Source organism: Sander vitreus, chromosome 20, assembly GCF_031162955.1.
Source record: "Sander vitreus isolate 19-12246 chromosome 20, sanVit1, whole genome shotgun sequence".
Taxonomy (NCBI): Eukaryota; Metazoa; Chordata; class Actinopteri; order Perciformes; family Percidae; genus Sander; species Sander vitreus.
Genome location: NC_135874.1, coordinates 24,961,120 through 24,985,955, shown reverse-complemented (window position 1 = coordinate 24,985,955; position 24,836 = coordinate 24,961,120). Strand labels below are relative to the sequence as shown.

At 41.5% G+C, this 24,836-nt stretch overlaps 1 protein-coding gene across 1 annotated transcript; it reads left to right on the top strand.

Annotated features, from left to right (window-relative positions):
• Nucleotides 1-1,658: 1,658 nt before the first annotated feature.
• On the top strand, nucleotides 1,659-22,946 carry dglucy (D-glutamate cyclase). Its single transcript, XM_078277154.1, has 15 exons — nucleotides 1,659-1,742; nucleotides 6,139-6,221; nucleotides 10,483-10,636; nucleotides 11,587-11,673; nucleotides 11,999-12,152; nucleotides 12,517-12,667; nucleotides 12,797-12,919; nucleotides 13,365-13,607; nucleotides 14,922-15,039; nucleotides 15,652-15,794; nucleotides 15,879-15,978; nucleotides 17,122-17,270; nucleotides 19,527-19,646; nucleotides 20,461-20,621; nucleotides 21,986-22,946. The coding sequence occupies exons 2-15, from the start codon at nucleotides 6,146-6,148 to the stop codon at nucleotides 22,145-22,147; spliced, it is 1,941 nt and encodes a 646-aa protein (XP_078133280.1). The 5' UTR covers nucleotides 1,659-1,742; nucleotides 6,139-6,145; the 3' UTR covers nucleotides 22,148-22,946.
• Nucleotides 22,947-24,836: the final 1,890 nt, after the last annotated feature.

The window sequence follows — 24,836 nt, the reverse complement described above, 5'->3', positions numbered from 1 at the left end:
TAGCATAACTAAGAGAGGCAGGTTAAAGAGAGATGCCGGATCGGGCTAGAACTCTTCCCAACTGGATCAGGCTGTACTGGCCTGCCTCCCTCTACTCTCACTATATTATTGATTATATGATAGGTAGATCTGATGACTATGAAGAGAAGCAGAGAAAAGCAGGGGTGCTGTGTCTGCGGCTATACACCCTGCCTCGCCAGTCTAGGCGTACGCTGCAACTCCTCACTCCCTAACTATAAGCTTTATCAAAGAGGAGGGTTTTCAGTTTAGTCTTAAATGTGGTGACGGTGTCTGCCCCCCGAACCCAGACTGGGAGTTGGTTCCACAGTTGTGGAGCCTGGTAGCTGAAGGTTCTGGCTCCCATTCTACTTTTAGAGACTCTAGGAACCACTAGTAGCTCTGAGTTCTGGGAGCGCAGTGCTCTAGTGGGACGATAAGGTACTATGAGCTCTTCAAGATATGATGGTGCTTGACCATTTAGAGCTTTGTAGGTCAGGAGAAGGATTTTAAATTCAATCCTGGATTTTACAGGAAGCCAATGCAGAGAAGCTAGTACAGGAGAAATATGGTCTCTTTTCTTAGTTTTTGTCAGAACACGTGCTGCAGCATTCTGGATCAGCTGGAGAATCTTAAGGGACTTATTTGAGCAACCTGATAGTAAGGAATTACAGTAGTCCAGCCTGGAAGTGACGAATGCATGGACTAGTTTTTCAGCATCGTTTTGCGACAGGATGTTCCTAATTTTGGCAATGTTACGAAGATGGAAAAAGGCTGAATTCACCTCCTATAGCTGTGTGGTACTGTACGGGTGACTGCCACAGCGTGTCTGCATATTGATGTAGACTTGCTGCCATCTAGTGTGTAAAAGATGTGTTGCAAAAAATAGTTCCTTGGTTCCCAAACTTTTGCACATTAAGGACACAAATTAGACCCGGACCCCCATTTGATAAGACTTTGTCCCAGGGGCCCCCATCTGATCAAATTTTTGCTTTTCTGTTTGATTACAGAAAGTGTATAAAAGTCATGACCAACATAGTAATACAGTCATTTTGTTACTTATGGGTGGATTTATAGTGAAAAAAAATCATGCCCCTTTTTGCAGAACCCCACTTTGGGAACCACTGCACTGTCTTGAAATGCCCTATGCTAGCAATCATTTGTAAATGCATAGGTCTCACCCATTTACAGCTCTGAACTTCTCTACCTGAACAAAGATTCTGAACAATCTGACTATCAAAGTGTTCACTTCACACAAATGTCGCCTCAAGACACATGCAGGGGAAATCACTACAGCTTGCTGAATGAAAGCCAGCAGCACTAATGTTATGTTAATTACTGCTTAAGGTAGTTAAAATACAATATTTACAGCTTATTGTTGAATATTAAATGTGCATAACGATGGTTTACATTGTTGGTGATTACAAATACCAAAATTCAAACCTTAAAATCATGGCTTTTACAGCCTAGTGGTGGGTGGGAAAACACCAAGTCACAAAGCCATCATGCCAGAACTACCAGAAAAAGGGTTTAGTGCCGTTTCCTTGAAACCAGATTTTTTTTTTCGACATTGTTATTGTAATTTAATACGTGTTGCGAAAATAAACCAATTAGATTACTTTATGAATTATGTACACCTTGTTAACACCTTATTTTGAAAACCGGACGTAGCTACACCGCTAGAACCAGTGCACCCTGAGTACACCTCAGTTTTAGCGTCGGCTGGTTAGCCAGCAGTTTGTAAGGTAAGACCATAGACTGTTAATATTAATAATATAATATAGTAATTAATATTTACAGTCAATGGGTTCGACCTAAGACCCATGAACGAGTCGTATAAGAGCCAACGGGTCACGGTTTTAAGCATTTCCTCTATAACGTTATAGTTAACAAACTGCGTATTGACTTGTTAATGATGGATTTAAATACTGACTGAGTTCTTTAGCAGATATGACATTTTTGCTTAACGTTACTGAAATGATAGGCTCAGTAATGTTAGTAAATGGAATAGGTTTAGAGTTCCACAAATGATTCGGTAGGCTGTGCTAACTCGGCTGTGTTAGCTAGCTTACTTAGCTAGCTACGTTATGAGTGAGTTAACGGCAGGTGCTCAAGCTGGAGCTTGTTGAGATCTGGTTAAGATATGCAGCCTGTTGCACCAGCTGTGTTGAAGTTCTCTCATAAGTTAGAGTGTAAAGTCCACACTAAATATTACTTTAAACTAGTTAGCTAGTTTGACACTAAAGTGTTGTCGATGTGTGCACCACGGAGACGTAAGGTTCATCTTGTTACACTGGTGTAACGTTAAAGTCAAAGTCCACACTAACCATAATATTGTCAAACCATAACATGGCCAATCAGTGAAAGCCCAATTGAGGCAGTGTTTATTACCGTGTTGTCTCTCCTGCCCAGCTAAAAATAACGTAGCTATATATCACCAAACAACAAACTAGGACAACCTTAACCTAACGTTACAGCTATTGCAAAATAACAAGTGACAACTCTTCTGTCACAGTTAAATTATTTATGTATATACTGTATAGTAAAGAATATAAGACGCACAAAAAAAAAATACTGTATTTGGTTGCACCTTGCAGAGAGAATGAAAAAGAAAAACATTCCTTACCAATTGATAAACTATAGGCCTATTTATTATATTTTGTTGGATTGATTATTGTTATTTATTTGTTTATTTTCATATTTATTTTCATACTTCAAAAAATATTATTATTAGGCTGCTGTGTTTTGTATACAAACACAGCCTTCAGCAGCTTCTAATTATACAAAACTTAAAAAAAAAAAAAAAAAAAAAAAAGAAGGATCAATGTAGTTTTGGTTCAATATGTGCTTGAACTCTTCTTCACTGTTGTTTGGTTTCTGACCTAAATCACTTTGTTTGTGTTTGTGTCCCCTAAATGTTCAATACATGCTTCTCAGTCTGGTCACATCCAGTCATGTGAAAGAGAGAAAGAGCTTGCGCACATTTTCATAACTTTTCATGTGATAACTGTTGCAAATAGGTGAAGCCAATGTGAACTGCGATGTGATCGCGTAGCTTAGAAAAAATAAAACTGCTTGATTGAATATCTATACAGTCACAGATCGTTGAATGTAACAGACAAAAACTGTGAATCAGCAAGTTGTGTGACGTGCATTCTTTTTAGAAAAGAATTAGTTTTAGAAATGTCTCATGATACATTGTCTCTAGAAGTGTATTATTTAGTATTTAGTTTTTGTTACATAAGAAAAAGAAAAATGCAATACTCAATACTATGAAGTCGCAATACTTCTAGATCGCAATGAATGAAAATCGCAATACAAATCAAATCAGCACCCATGTAACGTGGAAGAATCGAATGTCTTTCTGTTACCTATCGGCTGACGTGGCACAGATACTGATACAGTCTAACTATAGTAACTAGTCAGTAGTCTTTAAAGGAACACGCCGACTTATTGGGACTTTAGCTTATTCTCCGTATCCCCCAGAGTTAGATAAGTCGATACATACCCTTCTCATTTCTGTGCGTGTTGTAACTCTGTCTGACGCCCCCAGCGCTAGCTAAGCCTAGCACAGATCCTGGAGGTAACCGGTTCCAGCTAGCCTACTGCTCCCATTAAGTGACAAAATAACGCCAACATGTTCCTATTTACATGTTGTGATTTGTATAGTCACAGGGTGTACAATAACAAGGTCACATGAGACACAGCCGTCTTCTAACCGTATACATACTGGGAACTATATTCTCAGAAAGGCGAAGCACTGCTACTTGGGCGGAGTGATATGCTTGCAGCACCCGAGAAGCCCTGAGCAGAGAGTGTGCAAGCTAAGAAACCGAACCCCGTCAAAAAGCCCAATATTCGGCCGAAGCCGAATCCTGAATTCGGTGCATCCCTGATTCTGTTATCACAGAAACTATTGGGCTCTACGTTAATGCTGCCATCAGTCCGTGACTGGCACCAGCCAGGCCCTCGTCGAACAAAAAAGGAACTCGCCACAGGGCTAAACAAGTTTTCTGGGGGAAACCCTGCTATAAAACCGGCACTGTAAGTTTGGCTTTCCTATGCTTTCTTGTTGGAATTGTCAGCACTTCCTTTGTTGTGGAAATAGAGTTGGAGTCAAGGTTGAAATCACTGATTCACTAGGCCAGGGACGTCACTAGGATTGAAAGACAGGGGGGGCTTAGCCCCGAGGCTATGCAAAACCTTCCCTTGCAGAATCTTACTTACAAACTCTAAAGTTAGCTTTTAGATACATCAAAGCTGCATGGGGGGGGGGTTACTTAGGCCAGACTGTGCTCCTGCTGAGTTCTTCTTTAGGTCAAGACTTAACCGCTATCTATCTGCCCGTGTAAATGTGTGGTAAAGTAATACCATACCTAATTCCTCTCTCTATTAGATGAGTTGCAGGTCAAAATAAGACTATTTAATTACTAGGGGTGTAACGATACACGTATTCGTATTGAACCGTTCGGTACGAGGCTTTCGGTTAGGTGCACATTACAAATGGGACAACTCGTTGGACTAATCCTATTTCATTTTTAAAAAAAGAGCTTAAATTGTGTGAAATATAATGTTCTCAGTGCCACTGCACTCAACAAGGCAGCCCAAATGACGAAAACAGGCAACATGCTGTCTGCCCTTCCCACTCCTAAAGAAAAAACACACTCCTCCAGCCAGGCATGATACGCTGAACTAGCTCGTTGCAATATGGTTGACAAGGATTTAAAGTATGTCTGAATTAATAACCTGATGGCAAGATGAATAAAAGTTCTAGTATGTATGTATGTATACTCATATATAGCCTAGTCTACATTTAGGCAACATCTACATACTTGTTTAATTTATTACAGCAAAGGAATGCAGAAAGTTAAGTTGGTCAGAATCAAGCATATATAATAAATATCATGAAATAATTTAGTTTAGGCTATGCCTTGGTGCCTCTCTCCTTCTCTCTCCTAAAATATCTTCCAGTATCCATTTGTTCAATGAATTGAAGGATATACTGGTACAATAGCATTAACAGTGACACTATGATATTTAGAGACTGATATTGTTTTAATACTATAGAGAAAGCAGGCTATATTAATGGTAAAGAATAGAGAGCTTTGGATACCTTACTAGGCGAGCTATTTCTTGTATTTCACTCGTTTACACTAGCTAGACTATTGTTTTTTATAGCCAACTAAAATATTCCTTTATCTTTACCTCAAGTAAATGTAGCTGAAGTGAAGCAAGTAAAAGTCACTAACAGCAACTTACCATTTCACTCTGTATCACTCACTGTGTGTGCGGTAGCAAGTCCAGACCAAAGATTAGCGACGAGACGAGATGAATCCTGCAGCTACTTGAAACACAGCGGTCTGCAGCGTTCTGAAAGCTGCCAGTTTAAACCAATGAGAGGAGACGAGACGGTGTATCATATCCATAGCCATTGACTCTTTTACTTCTGTCTAACTTTTGACTTTCCGGCTTTTTTGTAGCTGGATATATTATTTGTTGTTTCTAATTATGAATTTGGATAACGTTGATGATAGTGAGATACTTGCTACAGTTGCATTTCGAGTGATAAATCGGCGAAAACATTTTATTTCTCTGATTTACTGCTTTGTTTTAATGCTGCCTGGCGCTCTCTCTCGTCAGTAACTCTCTACCTCGCTCGTCCACATACCGTTACCGTGCAAGCGGCCGCTCGTAAGCCTCTCTCTAAAACACCGTTTCAGCCATTTCCACCAGCTGACAGTTCGTGAAATGAAAATAAAACAGACTGCAGTGCACGACGACACCAACAGATGAATGGTGAAGGAAGATTGATTCCACGTAGTGAGTGATACAGAGTGCACTGTAAAAAAAAAAAAATCTAATCTAATTATTTTTCTTATTCTTATTTGGGGGGGCTTAGGAACATTTTGGGGTAGCTTCAGCCCCCCTAAAATAGGCCTAACGACGTCCCTGCACTAGGCTCAACAGCCAGTCAGACAGCTTTCCCATTCTGCTTTTTATTTCTATACATCCAAAATTCCATAAATATAAATGTGACTGGTAATGTAAATAGTGATAAAAGAACAATGTCAGGTTTTGGAAACAAATTATTTTGTGTGTGTGTGTGTGTGTGTGTGTGCGCGCGCGCACGCTGATGTTTAGGTGAAGTATGCTGACTGCTGTCAGAGCCGCCAGACGTTCCCTCAGATTTTACCGGAGCATCTTTAACTCCTCCATGGACTCAGGTAAAACGGAAACACATGTTTGTGTGCTGGTGCGCATCTCTGTGTGTGTAACAAGCATTGTGCTGTTCATAAGCCTAGGAGCATTTTACTAATTTGCTGTTAAAATAACAATGAAATGCTGCGCTATTGACTTTAGACCAGGTTTTTGTCGGTCAATGGCGCGATCACTTCCCGCTGCCTCAAGATAGCAATACGCCAAGAATGCACCTGAACACACCTCCCTGTAAGACCAGCACGCTTATGGGCGCAAAGATGGGCGCAGGTGCATTTTTTATATTTAAACGACGCGGGCGCTGGATGGGAAATTGACAACTGCGTCGGTCTTAAACTAGCAAAGACACTTGCGTCGGACTTTGCGTTGCGCCGGGTGCAAGATAGGGCCCCAGGAGTTATTGGCTCATTAGATGCTGCCTGTCAACCAATCACAATCCGAGGTCAGATGCAATTGTGGTATAACGGAACTACAATGTGTAGGAATGGCTTAACTGTTGTTAAGATATATTTTGATGTGTCTGAAGCCTTCAAGACACACTGGAGTTCTTTTTGGTTACTCCTGATCCAGTTAGTAAATCATACAGTTGAATGTGTGTTTTACAGAAAACCAACACTTCCAGTATCAAGTGAAAACCGAAAAAATACAAATTCATCTATGATGGTGTCGTATAATAATTTTGACTATAGCTTATGTTCTTACGTTTTCATTCCCTTGACACATTTTACAAATACAAACAATAAATGTACTTGTTTTAAAGTTTTATTAAAGGTCCCATAGCATGAAAATGTCACTTTATGAGGTTTTTTAACATTAATATGAGTTCCCCCAGCCTGCCTATGGTCCCCCAGTGGCTAGAAATGGCGATAGGTGTAAACCGAGCCCTGGGTATCCTGCTCTGCCTTTGAGAAAATGAAAGCTCAGATGGGCCGATATGGAATCTTCCCTTTATGATGTCATAAGGAGAAAGGTTACCTCCCCTTTCTCTGCTTTGCCCGCCCAGAGAAATTGGCCCTCCCATGAGAGAGAGACACATCACGGCTTGCAAATGAGCAAAGCATGGCCGTTGGTCAAGGCCACACCCCCACCCTCCACCTTGCCCCACCTCTCTCCTCCTCAATAGCATTTAAAGCTACAGACACAGAAATGGCACATACTAAGGAAAGCTCATTGTGGGACTGGCTCGTAGTAGCTGTAATTCAGATACAGTATTAGGGGACCACTGAGGCCTATATAAAAGCATCCAAAAAGCAGCATGTCATAGGACCTTTAGTATTACGGTGTACTGTCAACTCAGCCGTTCAGGTCAGTGTAATAGCACAGTTGAACCACAGAGCCGCAGCAGAGTGCAGATCTGTTCTCTCTCATCTCTTCTCCTTGATGTACTATGGTCTCTCCATTCATTAAAGGTACAAGAGAGTTGATGTAGATTTTTGTTTCATCCGTATCTATATGTAGATACATCTGTATGTATGTATGATATGTACTGTGCAAAGCATGTGTGTGAAGTTAATTTGCAAACAACAAAGACATGCTATGGCAACACACAAACATGGCACACAGTGTGAAGGCAGCGGATCTTTACAGGCATAAACTGTATGTTTAGGTCAGATGAGCCCAAAATACCACAGGGCAGCTTCACCAACTCCAACCTAACAGAAAACCAAATAAAAAGTTAGTTTGACTGAGACCAGCTTATGTGTCATACTGTAAATTGAATCAACAACCCTATCGATGACAAATCAAGTGTGGGGGTGAGTTGATTTGATGATTCCAACAAGTTGGATTGTGTTACACGTGCCCCATAAGCTGTAAAATATAGAATAGCAAATATAGAAATAAAGGTAATAACATTTAAGTAAAAAAAAACATACTGCAGTGGATGGCATTTCTAAGAGCGCCAAGACAACAAAGAAAGTTGTTATTTAGTTACAAATTCACAAATGTGAGATTGCTGTACCTTTTAGAACTGTTTTCACAGACAGGAAAGTTGGAGCATATTTAATAGTTCTGTACATGAGGTAGTCAAAAACGGCTGAATGTTTTTTTCTGCACATTTTCTTTTGTCTCTAATACTGTTTGATCTCGACCGATATCTCGGTTGATTATTCTCCCCTTACCCCTCCCTGCTAGCCTGGCTCCGCCCTCCTACGTACTCAATTTTCATTTTCCTTCAGTACTCCGTCTGGGTTTGCGGTATATTCTTGGGTTTTCTCCGGCCAAATCTTCACCGGTCCAATCAGTGAACAGAGGGAGTGGCTGAGAACGATGACGTTGAGGTTGTGCGCTAGTTTGAGTTGTAGTTCCGTAATGGCGGCGGAGAAAGATGCGAGCGAAGCCATTCGGTCCGTTGTGGCAACGCTGGCGAATATCCAGAAGTTAAAGTCCGAGCAAGAACAATCTTTGCTGAGTTTTGATGGTGGCCATGATGTCGTGGCCCTCCTCCCCACGGGGTTCGGGAACAGTCTGATTTTCCAGCTCGCTCCGTTAGTGGTGAGGGAGTTGGCTAAGGCTAACGCTAGCGATGCTAAGCCGACATCACGACCAAACGTTAGCGATTGGTTATGGCAGATCCAGAGTGGCTCTGGGCAGATCCAATAGTTTTAAACTTCAACAGAGTACCCGCCTTCAAGGAAGTTAACACTTGTCAATGGAGAGTGGCCAGACTCAGAGTCTGGTAGGACCAGGCTACCGCCCTGCCCCCTCTTCACCTTGAATAACTCTTATCAAAGATTAACCACATGCATAACTTCTTTACTTGAACATTAACCCTGGAGTAGACCAGTGATGGGCAGAGTTTGGCTAAATTACAACATGTCATCTATCTTCCCCCACTGCAGTCACCAGTTTCTGTGGCTAGCGTAGCTGCCACTGCGGTTTGCGTCGATGGCTCTTCTTTGACCCAGGGGCAAGAACCTGAGAGAAACCAGTTCAGCCATAGAATAGAAGAAGGTAGTTGCAGTAGAAGTTAGAGTATCTAACAAAAGTGTGTGTTCTGTAATGGAGCAGTCAAATGATTTACATTTTTTGAGTCCTGCTGAGTTGAGGCTGTTGATCAGGCAGGGCGATCCCAGAGTAAGCACCACGACTGGATTGGTTAACGGTAAGAACCAGTGTAATATAGTGCTGCACGTGACACTGAAACCATGCACTTGGAATTATTTGTAATTTTCTGCCAGAAGGGGGTCTGTCAATCAACACATTAACAGAAGACTGACTATTTGATGACTGGGAGGGAGAGCGGGATCATGGGAGTTGTTGTCTTCAACTGCCATTGTCGATGAAAATCAAGCTGACGTGAGTCAGGCCGAGTTCACGGACGCGTTATTCTGTTAAAGTGTTATTCACGTTAAGTAACAGTGCAGAGACTTCAGTCTACAGTGTCGTTCATACACTACAACCAGAGACCTGTACAGTTACACTGGGCTTCATGATCAATCATGATAGACCCTGCATTAATGCGTACAAAAAAATACTTCACCCTCGAAATGACTGAATGTAGAAAACCTGTTATTGTTGCATGCCTCCACTAGGGCTGCACAAAATCGTTTTTTTATCGTTATCGCAATATCAACTGGTGCAATATACACATCGCGAAAGGCTGCGACGTACACGCTGCGATAGACACTCGAAAGAGACTTTTTGTGTTAGTTTAAAGAAAATATCAGTAGAAAATTACAGTTCAAAAATAATCATTTTTGTCATTCTTTTTTAGTGGGGACTTTTATATTCAATTCACTGTTAAATTTGTTCAATAAAATAATGTTGGAAATGATTTTGTTTTATTTGTTTTAAATTTAACAAAGCAATGTGCTGTATTTTAGCCAAACACTGAAAGCAGCAGAAATGCAGAACTGAGCACACTTTAACATCTGTTTATTTATCGCAAATTGTTGCAAATTGCATATCGGTATCGCAATATTCAATAAAGTTATTTCATATTGCATATTTTCCTCATGTCGTGTAGCCCCAAATCATACTCATAACACAGTTTAGCCTTTTGGTCTAAATAAAGAACTGAATTTACCGAGTTTCCCTTTAATTGATCACTTGATGGAAGCCGTAATTGCACTTTTGGTACTTTATCTTAGTAACATTAAGATATATCTGTGTTTCTTTTGTTTCTGATTTCATTATAGTTTTATTATAGTGCATAGGATGTGGCACCCCCACCCATTATCGAATAGATTTGAAATTCTGTTCAACCAACTAATCAGGTCTGGAGCCAATCATGTTCTCCGTTTTGTTTCTGGTATGTGTCTGTGTCAGGATACCAGCAGGCTAATGTCGTCATCCTACCCAATCATCTGGCCAATGACTTTGAAGCGTTCTGTCGCAAGAATCCTGCCCCCCTGCCACTCCTTTATCGCAGCCAATCAGGAGAGACTGCCTGTCCACCTCTCGCTAGACATGCTGACATAAGGTAGAACACACACACTGAGCAACATTTCCATTATTCGTTGACATTTTGTATCTGTATTCCTCTTCTTCTTGCTCCAATACGACAATAATGAATGGAATGGCTCACCCCTGTATTTCACAAATGTCAGCAGATTTCACATTAACTCTGGTTGACTCTGTGTTACTGCAGCTCTCTTTTACAGGTGTCTGCTAATGTTTTTGAATTTTACCATAATGTCTTGAGCAGAACCCTTACTCAAAACATGTTTTGGATAGAGATAAACCAATCAAATGTAAAACGTTGATGTGATACTTTCAACATGCCATTCAGAAAGTATAGAAAACAGTGACTGAGATGAAATCCCATTGGTCTTTTGAAATTCACTTCAATAGGCTCCTAAATTAATTTAATGAATACAAATTGGTATTTAACAATTAATTGTTCTTTGAAAGTTTTAGAATATATATAACTGAAAAAATGTACACAGGAATTTGCCTTTTGTGCCACTGACCCACCTAAAGCTGTGTGGAGAAGGTCACATACTGCAAATAACATTCTCATTTCTCATCTCAATTATTTGATGAAGGTACTTAAAAAGAGAAAAGTTTTTTTATATACACCCATTCATTCATTTATTCATTCAGTCAACCTTTGTTTATACTTGAGAGATAATTGAGGGGCGGCTCTCATTTACAATGACATTGAGTAATTACAAAGACAGAAACAGAACAACACAGAAAAGAATTTGAGTTTGCGGGTTTAAAACCAGATTTCTAAATTGTCCCAAAAGGCACAAGTGAGTTGATTTTATGGAAGTGCTGTAAAGGAGTCAGCTGCACTAAAGTGTATGTATTTTGTTAAGGCATTATAGAATCCCTTACATTGATCCTTCCACTTTATTCTTGCTGACAGTACACTTTAAAAACGTTAACATGACAAATGTGTGTGTTTGTGTCTTTCTGTGTCTTCAGGACAGATATTTCTCAGTACTATGTGTATGAGGAGGGTTGCCTGGTGAATAGAGTCTCCAGTCTGCAGAGTTACTGCACTCACCCAAGGTATTTTAACAAAGACGAACAGAGCACCGCACTAAAAACTGTTTGAGTTCAAACACGCAGAGGATTACTCAACGGAAAAAGTTGGAATATGTTGGTTCATAGCTTTGTCTTCTATTTATAACTGGGGCTCTGGTATACTTGGGGAATACTCAGCTAACTGACAGCAACGAATAATATCACGTCTATTCATAACTGGGTCCAAGTCCTTTGGGTTGGCTCTGAGGATAGATTGATATTCTCCATGATATGGGAGATGGCAGGGAGGGTATGGATGGTTTGTTAGACTCTCCACTCTCTCACTTCTCCTTTTTAATTATGCTCCCAGGATTGCATCAGAGCAGCAGACTGAACATCATGGCCCCTGGGCAGACATGGTATGTTTCTATCTGGGCTGCAGTTTTGGCTTTGAAGGCCGACTGAAGAAAGCTGGAGTCCCTGTCAGAAACGTGGAGCAGGGCACAAATGTCAGCATGTATAGGGTATGTACAAATATCTTAAAATATACACATGCATGAGGTGAATACAGGTAATAGATGTCTTTGTTTTGTGGCTATGTTTAAAAATTGTGTATTCCGGCGACATTTGCGCGCGAAAGCTCGAGTGATGCATTTTATGTCATCGCTGAGAAAAGACAACAGCAGCGCTTAGCTTTGGGGATGAAGAGGGCATCAAGATTACAAGACATTATTTAAACATTGTGGAAAAAATGTATGCAAATGGTATATAAACTATCAGGGCATACAGTTTTTCTTAAAGATAACTTGAAGGTGTGTGTGCGTGTGTGTGCGTGCGTGTGTGCGTGTGTGTGTGTCTGTGTGTGTGTGTGTGTGTGTGTGTGTCCAGACTGCAGTTCCCTGTATCCCTGCAGGAGTGTTCAGCTGCCCTCTTGTGACCACTATGCGTCCTATTCCAGCTGGCATGCTGAATGCAGCAGTGGAGGTTACTTACCTGAATCCGCTAGCACATGGAGCTCCTGTACACATAGGAGACCCAGGTACACACACACACACACACACACACACACACACACACACACACACACTCATACAGGCACACACGCTTTACACAGGATATTAACCTTAATTTACAAACCCATAACTTTACATCACTTGTGTGTGTGTAGCTCTCCTAGGCATACAGGACCTGTCCAAACCAGACTACGGGGAGCGAGTAGAGCTGCAGCCTGGGGATGTCACCGTGTTCTGGGCCTGTGGAGTGACTGCTATAGAAGCGATACTCAGCAGCAGTGAGGAATATGATTGGCTAAAGGGCCGTCCACACCAAGAACGATAACTGCAACGATAATTTTAAATATATAGTTTTAAAAATAGTTCTAATATAATATGTTGCCTGGAAAAGAGTCCCCAGGGATAGCCTGTAGACTTTTTTGGTTCATAAAATGTACCTGAATCCACAAATATGTTGGATAATACTACAGACATTCCTGTAATCTTACGTTGCAACATCTGCTGTATGTATTATAATCAATTGGAGCATGCAGTGCATGGTTGGCGCCACTGTTTACAGAACGTAATCGTCCAGCAGTGTGGATGCCAACATAATTAGTTGTAGTTATGATTGTAGTAATCCTTCTTAGTGTAGAGCCCTTAATGCTGTATGCACTCCATAACCTTCTCATAGTTTCTAAGAAGTGATCATGCATTCAGACTTCATGTTCTGTCTCCCTCTAGAGCCTTCATTGGCATTCAGTCACGCACCAGGCTGTATGTTCCTGACTGACATCCCAGACTCCTCCCCTTCTTCCCTCATACCTCCACCCTCTGAGGGCGTAGACTCTCCCTCCACGGATCACAATCTTGAGCTGATTCCCCTCTGCTTTCTGGTATCCCACACTCCTTTGTTGTACAGTTTGGCATCTCAGAGGGCCGTGGCAAAGATCAGACAGCTGGAGACGATTATTGGAGAGGACCCAGGTAAACATGTGCCTAGAGCAAGGGCATAGAATTTGGTAGAAATGGTACTAGGGGGACTTGTCCCTACCGATATCCAGTGATGACTGAATTGTCCTTAGCAATAATTTTGAAAATTGCTAATGCGTTTAAATCAAATACAATTTTTATCGGCTCTACCAAGGTAACTCCTCGGATGAGAATAGTTTCTATTGGTGTTTGTTTGCTTTGTTCCCACCCCTCTAACATGCAGCGACGTGATTGGATTTTGGATGAATCAGAAACACTAAGCTGAGTCAGAGGAGAGCGCTCGAGGCTAGAGCACGAGACAATCCAGGTCTGTCGTGTCGCAGGTGCTTTGCCTTCCGTTAAGTTAACATTTGTGTGGACAATAAGCCACACAATGCCTGATCAGAAGTGTTTTTTTAGTTAGTGTTGGTTTTCCACCTTGAAATGCAAAGCAGCATACAGCTGCTTCCCTAAACTTTGTCTCATCCGGAGAGAGTCCCAAACAGAGTTCTGTATCTGTCAGACGGTCTGCATGAGATAAAAACCATATCAGCAGAGCAATGACATAATTAACAGCAGACTGTAGGGCGGATGGGTTTTTTTCTTGAAATATTACAACTTTATTCTCCAAATCTCAGAGTAACTTAAATGGTGAAGTATGATATTGTCTCATATTGATCGCAGGCCCCTGAATTTAATCAAATTGAAATCGTATCGTGGCAGACTTTGTGAATGGACTGCATTTATAAAGCTCCTTTCAACTTTACCAGACAAAGCGCTCCGATTCATCCATTCACACACATTCCATTCATCACATCCATACACCGATAGTAGTGCTGGCCTGCCCATCAGGAGCAACTTGGGGTTCAGTGTCTTGCTTAAGGACACTTCATGCGGACAGGAAGAGCCGGGGATCAAACGTCCAACCTTTGAATAAAGGACGACCACTCTAACTCCATATGCTTTGTGGTATCAGCAAATATTATATCGGTGTCCAAAGAATCAACATAATATTGTATTGTGATACAAATTTTGATTGACATCCCTGGTGTATATGTTATAAACCTATGCAGTAGAAAATAAGAACCCAGGAAGTCTGCATGTGCTCAGTAGTGTGCATCTAATGTGAAAAATAACTGAAGTGAACTGATTGTTCGGTGGTTTGGTGGTATCCAGCTGTTCCCCAGCCTAAAAGGGTGACAGACAACTCTCTGACAGCCTGAGCAGAACTGTAGAGATGATGGAAAGTCACTGAGTGCTCTGCTACATCTTGATGTCGGTACCAGGTTTGCTGGAGGTGGATGTGAGTTTGTCCCTTTCTCTCACCAGGTCAACGAGGAATCAGAGCTTTATTTGTTCAGGATGAACTTCTGCGCTCCTGTCTGGCACTCTCCCACGCCTTCTCTGTTGCCATAACAACCGGCTTTCCCACACACTACATGCACAGGTACCTATGCTTCTCACACTACTTTTACAAGTATTATTGCAACACACTATCCTAATCCCCGTTTATTTTAACAGCCTGCAGTGTCACTTACACTGCTGAAACACTATGGTACATAGGGAATTATTCAGTTTGTGACTTGTTTGGTGCCACGGTTCTGTTTTGTATCACCCCCATGGAGCATAACTTCTTTTAACTCTTGAGAAAGAAAAATGAGAACGGGGAGATCAGATGCAGCACCTCATGGGTAACCATGCAGAACTGGGATCTCACAGGTGAATGCTGGCTGAGGAGTGTGCAGCAGGCAATTAGCAGTGAGTCTAACATGTCTTGACAGCTCAAACTGCACCAACCAGAGGTGGAAACACGTACCGTTAATGGTCAACAATTCTGGACAACAACAAATACACCTGTAATGTGCCCGATTTTCCATCTCTCTCGCTCCTACTGCTTTTCTCTTTATACTGTACATACATGGCTTGACCCCTGTCTTGTGCACGAGCAGGAACTGTTGCTTTCTGTGTGTTTAGGTAGCGGTGCAGATAGATATTTCCTGGCATGGAAAAAATGTGTTATGGAATCGCTGACTGCACTTTTGAAGTGTTTCCCCTTTAGCCCCCCTGATGAGACTGACGGCCCACCTGGAGCCATTGCCATGGCAACCATGCTGCTGTCGCTAGGGAAACAGGTGACATTGGTGACGGACAGGAGAGCCCTGGAGATGAACCAGGCCATCATTGATGAAGCTGTGAGGACAGGTGGGACACCACCAAATAATTATCCTTCATCAATAAAGACTACTACATCTACTTGGTTTAATAACTCTGTGATACTACCCTCAGGTGTGCTGAAAACTGCAATCCCATTGGTCACATTTGAAGACAGCAGCCCCGACTCTGCACTACACTTCTTGTGTCACCATGGAGACCCCAGCAAGCCCAGGTTAGCTGACCTGCTGTGTGTTTGCAGTGAGGATAAGGACACCTAAAGGACCTTTTAGCCCTATTATGATCAACTATTTTACATCACGACAGCCTTTCTAGACTACTCTGGGTTGGTTCAATTTGTGTCCTTGGTATATATACTTGTTAGCCTGGTAATGCAAGAGTAATTCGCAAATGCTTATTAGTCTCAAACTTCTCAGTTGATTTTCGATTTCCAAGGGGCGTTATCAGCGGTGCAGACCAAAGTGCCTCTGAATGCAATTCAAGAGAGCTGGAAAGATTAATCGATTAGTTGTCACTTATTACATAATTTGCCAACTATCTATGACAGTAAACTTAAAGGAGAATTCCGGTATCTCTTTTCAGTGTTGTACTTTGTAGATGGTCCCTAAGCACTCGTCTTGCCGTCTCAACGCCGGAACTTAACAGAGCTGAACTAGCACACATTTTATGCTTTTCTTTCACATCTACTGCAGTCAGATTCACTGTGTTCACTCAGAAGGAATCACTTCACATGGGTAGGCACTTGTAATGACATTTTGAACATGTTAAGAGGCTAAAAAACGTTTAAAACTTGCGCTGTTTCAGCCTCCTGGGTGCTAACGCTAGCAGGAGGATAAAACGGTGTAGGCAACACTGATTGTTTTCGTTTTTCTCGCTATTGACAGCACTCCAAATTTACAAACAACAGAGCTACGTGTTGAAATCGACCGGAATTCTCCTTTAATATCTTTAAGTTGTCCTATATGTTGTCTGTCCTACATATGGGACAGACAACAAGTAAGGCAATAGGAGAAGACATACAGTTTGATCTGAGTTTCGTGAGCTTGGTAAGTTACGTTCTGTTTGTAATTACATTCAAGCATAGCGCTCCCCTGTCAGTAGTTGTCTTCAAACCTATCCCATGTGAGTTAACGGTTGGGATTGGCCCGTCCAGGTTCTGGCCAGCTGAAAATGATTAGAACAGGAGGGGGGGCCAGACGTATCTGCTAGAGCAAATGAAACATGAGCACCGTCGATTTGTCTAGTTCCCAGGCTAGATATTTGTTAGTGATGACACTGGACTTTGATGCCTAGCCATCTGGTGAGTCCTTCAGCTTCAAGAGCGTGAAAGTAATGTGCTTGTAATTTGTAATACCAGGTACGACCACCTTGTGGCGATAGAGCGCAGTGGACGTGCTGGAGATGGAAATTACTACAACATGAGAGGAATAAACATCAAACATCTGGTGGATCCCATTGATAACCTGTTTATTGCTGCCATGGATTTACCAGGAATTACCACTACAGGTAGGTAACACTTTATACTACCTTTTTATTACTCTAATTCCGGGATTCAAATTGTAAATAATAATGGAATGTTAATGATTTATGTAGCCTCTGTAGCCCACTCCTCATCTCTGCTTGAATCTCGGCCAGAAGCTCCAGGCTACATTAGCTGCTAGTAGCATAACACACTTGAATCTCTGTCTACGGTGGAGGTGCATTGTGGGTGGTCTCACCTTGCCAGACCTATCTCCACAACTCTGTGTCAGCGCTGGAGTATTGTCTGGCTACACCCCCTATCTATTGTGAGATCAGGGGGAAAACGGTATGGCTTGTTTGAGTTTCTTTAAACCAATCACAACCCTCCTGGCTGGCGCTAAGCCCTGATAGCGGAGATAGCGAGAGGGGAGGGACATCCGGTGCATCAGGCTTTATCCCAGCAATGTACATCTGTTGAGCCAGACTACATTGTGGGTAATGAAGGCGCCAGATTTGGACAAACGAAGAGGGATGTGTGGAATAACAGATGTCCATTGTGAGTCTGACAATGTTACAGTAGTACAATTTTAAATAGCAAACAGTACAGGTTCCCAAGGAGTAGCAACGTTTCCTTTGCCTCTGGTTAAAACATCCTGGACTGCACTTGTTAAATGGTTAATATATACTGCATCATAGATTTGTGATCTGTTTTGTACATGATAGCAATTAATAGTGTAGTGGCAATTTGTCCTCAGATTGAACAAAACAAACTCAAAGTCAAACAGCCACTGAGGCACCAAAGGAGTGACTCTTACGCAGAGATAAAAACGTTCATTGTCCAGGCAGAGCTGGCATTTTGTGAGGTTTATTTATCCAGTTATCGGCAAACAAACATTTTAAACAAAGGAACAATGGCATCTCTAGGCTCTGGTCAAAAACCATCAGCCCTCGCCGGTGTCTACCTCCTACTGTACATACCTGATCACCCCTATATGTAGACTTGACCTGGTGGCTAAGGCTGCGTGGTACTTTCAAAACAAAAGCACTTGCAAATACTTAAAGGGATGGTTCGGAGTAATTTCACCCTAGCAAAAAACTTTTTCAGCAACATCGGGTGATCGCGCGGGATCCCGCACAGTGCACGACATCTATTGCCGGGAGAGACTACTGGTAAAGTAGTGAAGAAGGGGCAAGAAGTGAGAGAACAGCAGGAGAGATCATGAGTGTATCAATTTCGAAGGTTGCCCCAAACCATCCCTTTTAAAATAACCAAAATAAAAATACTAATGATATAAACAAGCTTATGTAGCTGTATGATTCAAGCGAAACAGAAATTAAATAAATAAATATTTAACTATTAAATATAACAAAGCAATGAATAGCTCCAACAGATAGTATAAGCAATTTGTACTCACAATGGTCTGTTAGAAACTTTGTTGGCCTTGGTGTTTCTGCTGCACTTGATATGAAATGATAGGTTTAAAGACAGAACAGAACTAAGCCTTATTTTGTGCCCATATTATGAAAAAAATCACCTTTTCTGGGATTTGGGGAGTTATTTTGTGTCTCTGGTGCTTCCACACGCATACAAAGTTTGAAAAAAAAAACATCCATGCTGTTTTGAGTGAGATACGGTTTCTGAATGTGTCCTGCCTTCAGTCTCCGGGTGAGCTGTTCAAAATCTGCAGGGCATTCTACGTCACTAGCCGAGACGAGGGGCCTAGGGGGCTAACCGTTAGTATGCTAGCTCGTTCTCAATGGCAAAACACTGCTACAACACACACGAATTTACCCTAATCTACAAAATAAATTGTATAGAACTACTTACATGTCCCTGTTCTGCAGGTATTCCACGCAAAGTTGGAAGTGCGCCCTCGTTTAGAAGAAGTCCCCCGGCTAATCCTGCCTTGTACAGGCAGAAGTGGGAGAAACAGCTAGCTAGCTCATGTAATCCTTACCTAGCTACTGCGCATGTGCGACTGACAACAAAGATCTCACAGAAGTTGAGAGGTCTCACTCAGTAGCTAAAACAGAGACCTGAACACAGGGTGAAAAGAGGAGCTGCAGCAATGTGCAGTACAACAAAAATATGATGTTTTTTTGAAAAATTAAACCATGTAAACCTATTCTGATACAATCTCAAATTACAATTATGAACCTGAAAATGAGCATAATATGGCCACTTTAAGATAAATGAAAAGAAAAACAACCATGAACCTTTTCAAATGTTTTCATATGTCTTCACCATCCTCTTAATTTCTCTGTACAGCTCATCAGATGTTCCTCTCTCTGACCCTGTAGGAATCGGTGATGGGGGTAATGAGTTGGGGATGGGTAAACTGAAGGAAAAGGTGACGACTCTGATGCCCAGCGGGGGTCTCATAGCCTGTGTTGTTCCTGCTGACTATGCCATCACTGCTGGTATGGACTCACAATTATTATACTAGCTGTACAAAGTGAACACCGCAGATTATACTGCTACTGTTGTTATGGGTGTATACACACAGCACATAAATGCTTTTAACACACATGTTACAACTCTAACATCATATACAGTATATAAAACATAAACACTGAACACACTAGAGAGAAGTGAAAATGGCCTCTCCACAACCTCTCTGTATGTATTCTGAGCCCATGCCAACTATCATAAGGGGTTAGAAAGTTCCACAGTGGAGTATGTAACTATGTTATCTGTGTATGCTAATCTGCTAATTGTCGGCTATTTTATCTGTACACATGGAGAAGTGAAACCAAAAAGTAGTAGTAGCAGTCATGATTAAACACAACCGTTGTGTCTCAGTTGTGCATGCCTAGATAATCAGTACACACAGCAATGTGAGAATGGGACTATTCAAGTCCTTAACTGATCTGAGCGTGTCTATAGAGGGCGACATGTCCCGACATCCAATATTGTTTTTTCTGCAATATTTCAGTTATCTTGGCTAAAAAATGTTGAATTAACAGCTGTTATTTTTTGGCCACTATGCTACATTTTCGTCTCTCGAAAACCTTTCATGCTTTTTATTCCAGTCATTTAAAAAAAATTCAAAATTACAGGTTACTACAGCTTGTTACTGGCTGATTGCCGTGATCTCATTAAGAACCATCAATTGGGCTTTGAGAAAGCCGTAAAATACCTCTTATAGTACTTGGAGTTTTCCTTGTCCGGATTTGCCAATGTCTTTGTTTATCTGCCTTCTCCCACTCTCACCACCGCCCCTCCCTCCTGCAGGGGTGTCTAACTGGGGAGGATATGCCGTGGCCTGTGGGCTCCACCTGCTCCACACCTGCCCCTCCCACCAGCGATACAGAAAGAGAGGACTGGGTTTGGAAAACACAATCCCCCAAGAACAGCTCCAGGACTGGACTGCTAACCTGCCATCTGTGGACAAGGTGACACACACACACACACACACACACACACACACACACACACACACACACAGACACACAGACACACACACACACTTCATTTTAGAATTCTCTCTTTTGGGATTTCCATCTGCTTTTTCACATTCTTTTAATAATCAGTTTTGTGGGTTTATAAGATGTAAATCATTGGTTAATGTCCTTTTTATTTACATGATATAACTTTTTTTCAACTACAAACAGTCTCTGGATGCATAACGATTCCTGTTATTCATGTATCTTCCCTCTGTCTGTTCTCAGTTTGAGATTGGATTATTAAGATGATGAACATTTTTAATAGCATACCAGTGCACACGAATGTCCCTGGTCCGTGTGTTTACAAGACACCACAAATTAATAACAATTTCAAAAAAAACAACAGAATACACCATATACCATACATTTCCAAACAATACAACAAAAAGTAAAATAAAGGAAATCAGTTCCACACAAGTTATATAATCAGATTTCAAGCCTAAACAAAATCCAGGTGTATCATATATGGTTGTTACATACAAAAAAAAGACTAAATACATAATGCGGTCTGCTCTTTACTTTTGAGATATAATGTATTAACTTAAAGCTGCAATAAAAGGTACACATTGCCCAAGTTACAAAACACACAGAACATTATCACCAACTCTACAGAGGGTTTTAGCCTCTTTTAGCTCATTCTTTGGCTCCTCACTCCCAGTAGCAGCAGGCAGCCGTTTTGAGTGGAAAAGCTCCTGTGGGCGCCTGGGTAGCTCACCTGGTAGAGCGGGCGCCCACATGCAGAGGCTCAGTCCTCGACACAGCGGCTCAGGGTTTGAGTCTGACCTGCGGCCATTTGCTGCATGTCTTCCCCCTCTCTCTCCCCCCTTTCCTATCTACAGCTGTCCTGTCTATTAAAGGATAAAATGCCCCAACAAATATCTTTAAAACCTGGCCAGCAATCAAACAGTAGACAGTCAGAGTTAGACGAGCTGGTGTATATAGTGGAGTATTAGCGACTAAAGAGCCAGATGTTTTCCTCGGGAGTTGATAGGGATCAAAACAGAGCAGAGAGTGAAAAAGGGGAAGTGACCACTAGAAATTGGCCACATGGCAAGGCACACAACTCTGAATGAATGCTAATGTAATGCTCTGTTTCTGCTGGATGTGTAAACAGGCAACTGTGTTTATAATGTGTATTATAAGATGTAAATGTTATGTTTTCAACTTGTTCCTGCTGACCCCAAGTGGCCAAAACAAATCAGCTTCCACTTATAGAAGCAAATTAAAAAATTAAAATTTTTAAAAAAAGTATACCTACGGTACATCTTTAGGAGGACTGCCATGTTCACACTCTCTGTCTCTCTCTCCTCCAGGAAGAGTCTATCCTTTCCACTCTGGTGCGTTTTGGGATAAGAAGTGGGAAAACTGGTCACCTGGCCATGGAGGTGGATGGTTTGACCTTTTACCCCACGCACTCTGACATCATCACCAGACTACTGGAAGTCACACTAGGCTCCACCACTCCAAACCTTTGACCAACTCATCAGCTTGTATTCTCAGCCATCTACTGTATCTCATCTATCTGTGAGATTTAGTATTAATATAAACTTGATACAGATAGCTGCAAATGCTCGTTGACACTAGAACCGCCATAGCCCACGCCGTTTAACGTTGTGATTTAAAAAAAAAAAAAATTGTTATTCCATCATTGTTATTGCTATGTTTCCCTCCTGCACTGCCTTTTTCTAAACACGTTTTCTGCACATTCCCATATTATTATAATGATAGAAAAATGTTTAGAAAACTCTCCTCCGCAGAAGAATTGACACATTTGCATCATGGCCGTACAGCGCATTTGAGACAATGAATGGGACATAGACAGACTCAATATGTATGCCAATATTCTCTCACATGCACTTAATAATCACTTATAATCACACTAACGTATGTATTCATCTTTTCATATGTGTAAAATATCAGAAATGAAAGCGAAAGTAATCCCAAGTTCTGTCTTGCCATCTACGGCAGGTACAGTAGACTGTTGAACTGAAAGATGAGCTGCTCCTGGGAGAGATGAAGAGACAAATGTAAATGCTGAGGGGACCTTTTGTTTTTCTTTCGTGTGTCATTTAATCATTTGCACTGTGATTACATTTTATTTACCATTTAGTTTACTTGCCCAAATCAAAATGCTGAAGTTGATGACAATGTTTTAGCATTTGTTTCATGCCTTTTAGGTTTTACTCTGCAGGTTATAGACTGCTTACAACTCAAAACAGATAGAACCAAATAGATGTATTTTTTTTAATCAAAAATGATTTATTTGTAGGAGTTGCTCACAAGATATATAAGTTGCTCACTTGTTGATTGTTGACTGAACTGACGCGTTGAATGGCCCATCAATGTTCGTTGGACAAAGGGATACAGACGATCTAGGGTGTCAGATTTAGGCGGACGTAGTACCCCCCAAAGAGCCCCGCGGTGCTAGTGTTAAGCCCACGGCCCTGACGGAAACACACTGTCTGGAGTATGCACAGACTGAATCAGTGTTCCGATGGGTGAAGTTCTGTTTCCTCTCCATTCAGATTGCCAAAAGAAAGCGAGAGAGTAAAAAAAGAGAGAATGAAAGGATTGCTGTGTGTGTGAGCGTGTGTCGCTTTCAGCCCTCTTCCTTGACTACCGGTGATGAAGCAAAGTAATCTCAAGTAAAAGCAGCTCTCTTTGCTCTCTCTGTCTGGCTCTTTACTACCTCAGTCATAAATACATGTATAGCTCTGACACTATTTTGATGCCTTAAAGAACTTTTTTTTTTTTTCTTTTTTTTTTAAATACACTTTGTGGTGGTATAAAAGATCCATTGTATTGACCGTAACTAGAAGGTGATTTGTAAAAGAACTGCGATGTTATCGATCTTTAGCACGGAACCAAGCACTAGATGTTTTGTCCCTTAAATGAGCCGTCACTGTGAACACACCGGGCCCTATCTTGCACCCGGCGAAGCGCGGCGCAAAGCCTGACGCAAATGTCCTTGCTAGTTTAAGACCGACGCAGTTGTCAGTTTCCCGTCCAGCGCCCGCGTCGTTTAAATGCACCTGCGCCCATCTTTGCGCCCATAAGCATGCTGGTCTTACAGGGAGGTGTGTTCAGGTGCATTCTTGGCGTATTGCTATCTTGAGGCAGCGGGAAGTGATCGTGCCATTGACCAAAAAAACCTGGTCTAAAGTCAATAGCGCTGTTATTTTAACAGCAAATTAGTAAAATGCTCCTAGGCTTATGCACAGCGCGCACACACTATGCTTGTTACACACACAGGGAAGTGCAGCAGCACACACACATGCAAAAGATTACAAATAAAAATATTACGGTGCAAATCCGCCACCATAATAGCAATATGCCAAGGTCCAAACTCGCCTGGCTTTTAAAGGGAATGGGAGATGATCTCTGATTGGTTTATTGCATGTTACGCCCAAAACACACCTATGAATTAATGAAGGCACCAAGTACAACCCTTGTGAACCATGCGCCTGGCGCACGGTCCCTTTTTCTGCCGTTAAACTAGCAAAAGTGGATTTGGACATGCCCTAAACACACCTGTGCCATGCTCTTCACACCGTGCGCTTAGATCATTAAAATAGGGCCCACTGAGTTTCTCCTGAATACAGTCCAAACACATCTTAATAATATTAACCCTTGAGTTGTCTTCCCGTTAACCTTGAAAAAAAACACCTTTTTTCAACGTTTTTGACGCCTTTTTTCACAGTTTATTTTTGCTTTTTCCAACGTTTTAAATTGTTAAATTTGTCTTCTAGACATTTTTAGCGCTTATTTCTACGTCCCATATTTTCTGATATGAAACAAAAATTGAAAACGGGTCAATTTGACCCGAAGTCAACACAAGGCATTTTTTAGATGCATTATCGATGCGGAGGTCTTTTGCGATGCAGAGATAGAAGAATCAAACGCATTCCACAGACGGTTTAACAACTTGGATCCCAATTTGAACTTCACATTATTATGTGACCTTGATTTTAAGATTAGGATTATTATGCCGAAGCCAGTCGGGAGGCGAGCGAAAAAACCTTTTCCCGGAAGAAAAGCCATCAGTGCTATTTTTTTTGCTGTTCTTTCATTGACGAAAAACACTCCAGTTCTCATATAACTAATACTTTTGCAGCATCTATGCTAACCTCTTTAGGAACCGCCACTGTTGTTCTGAACGAACAG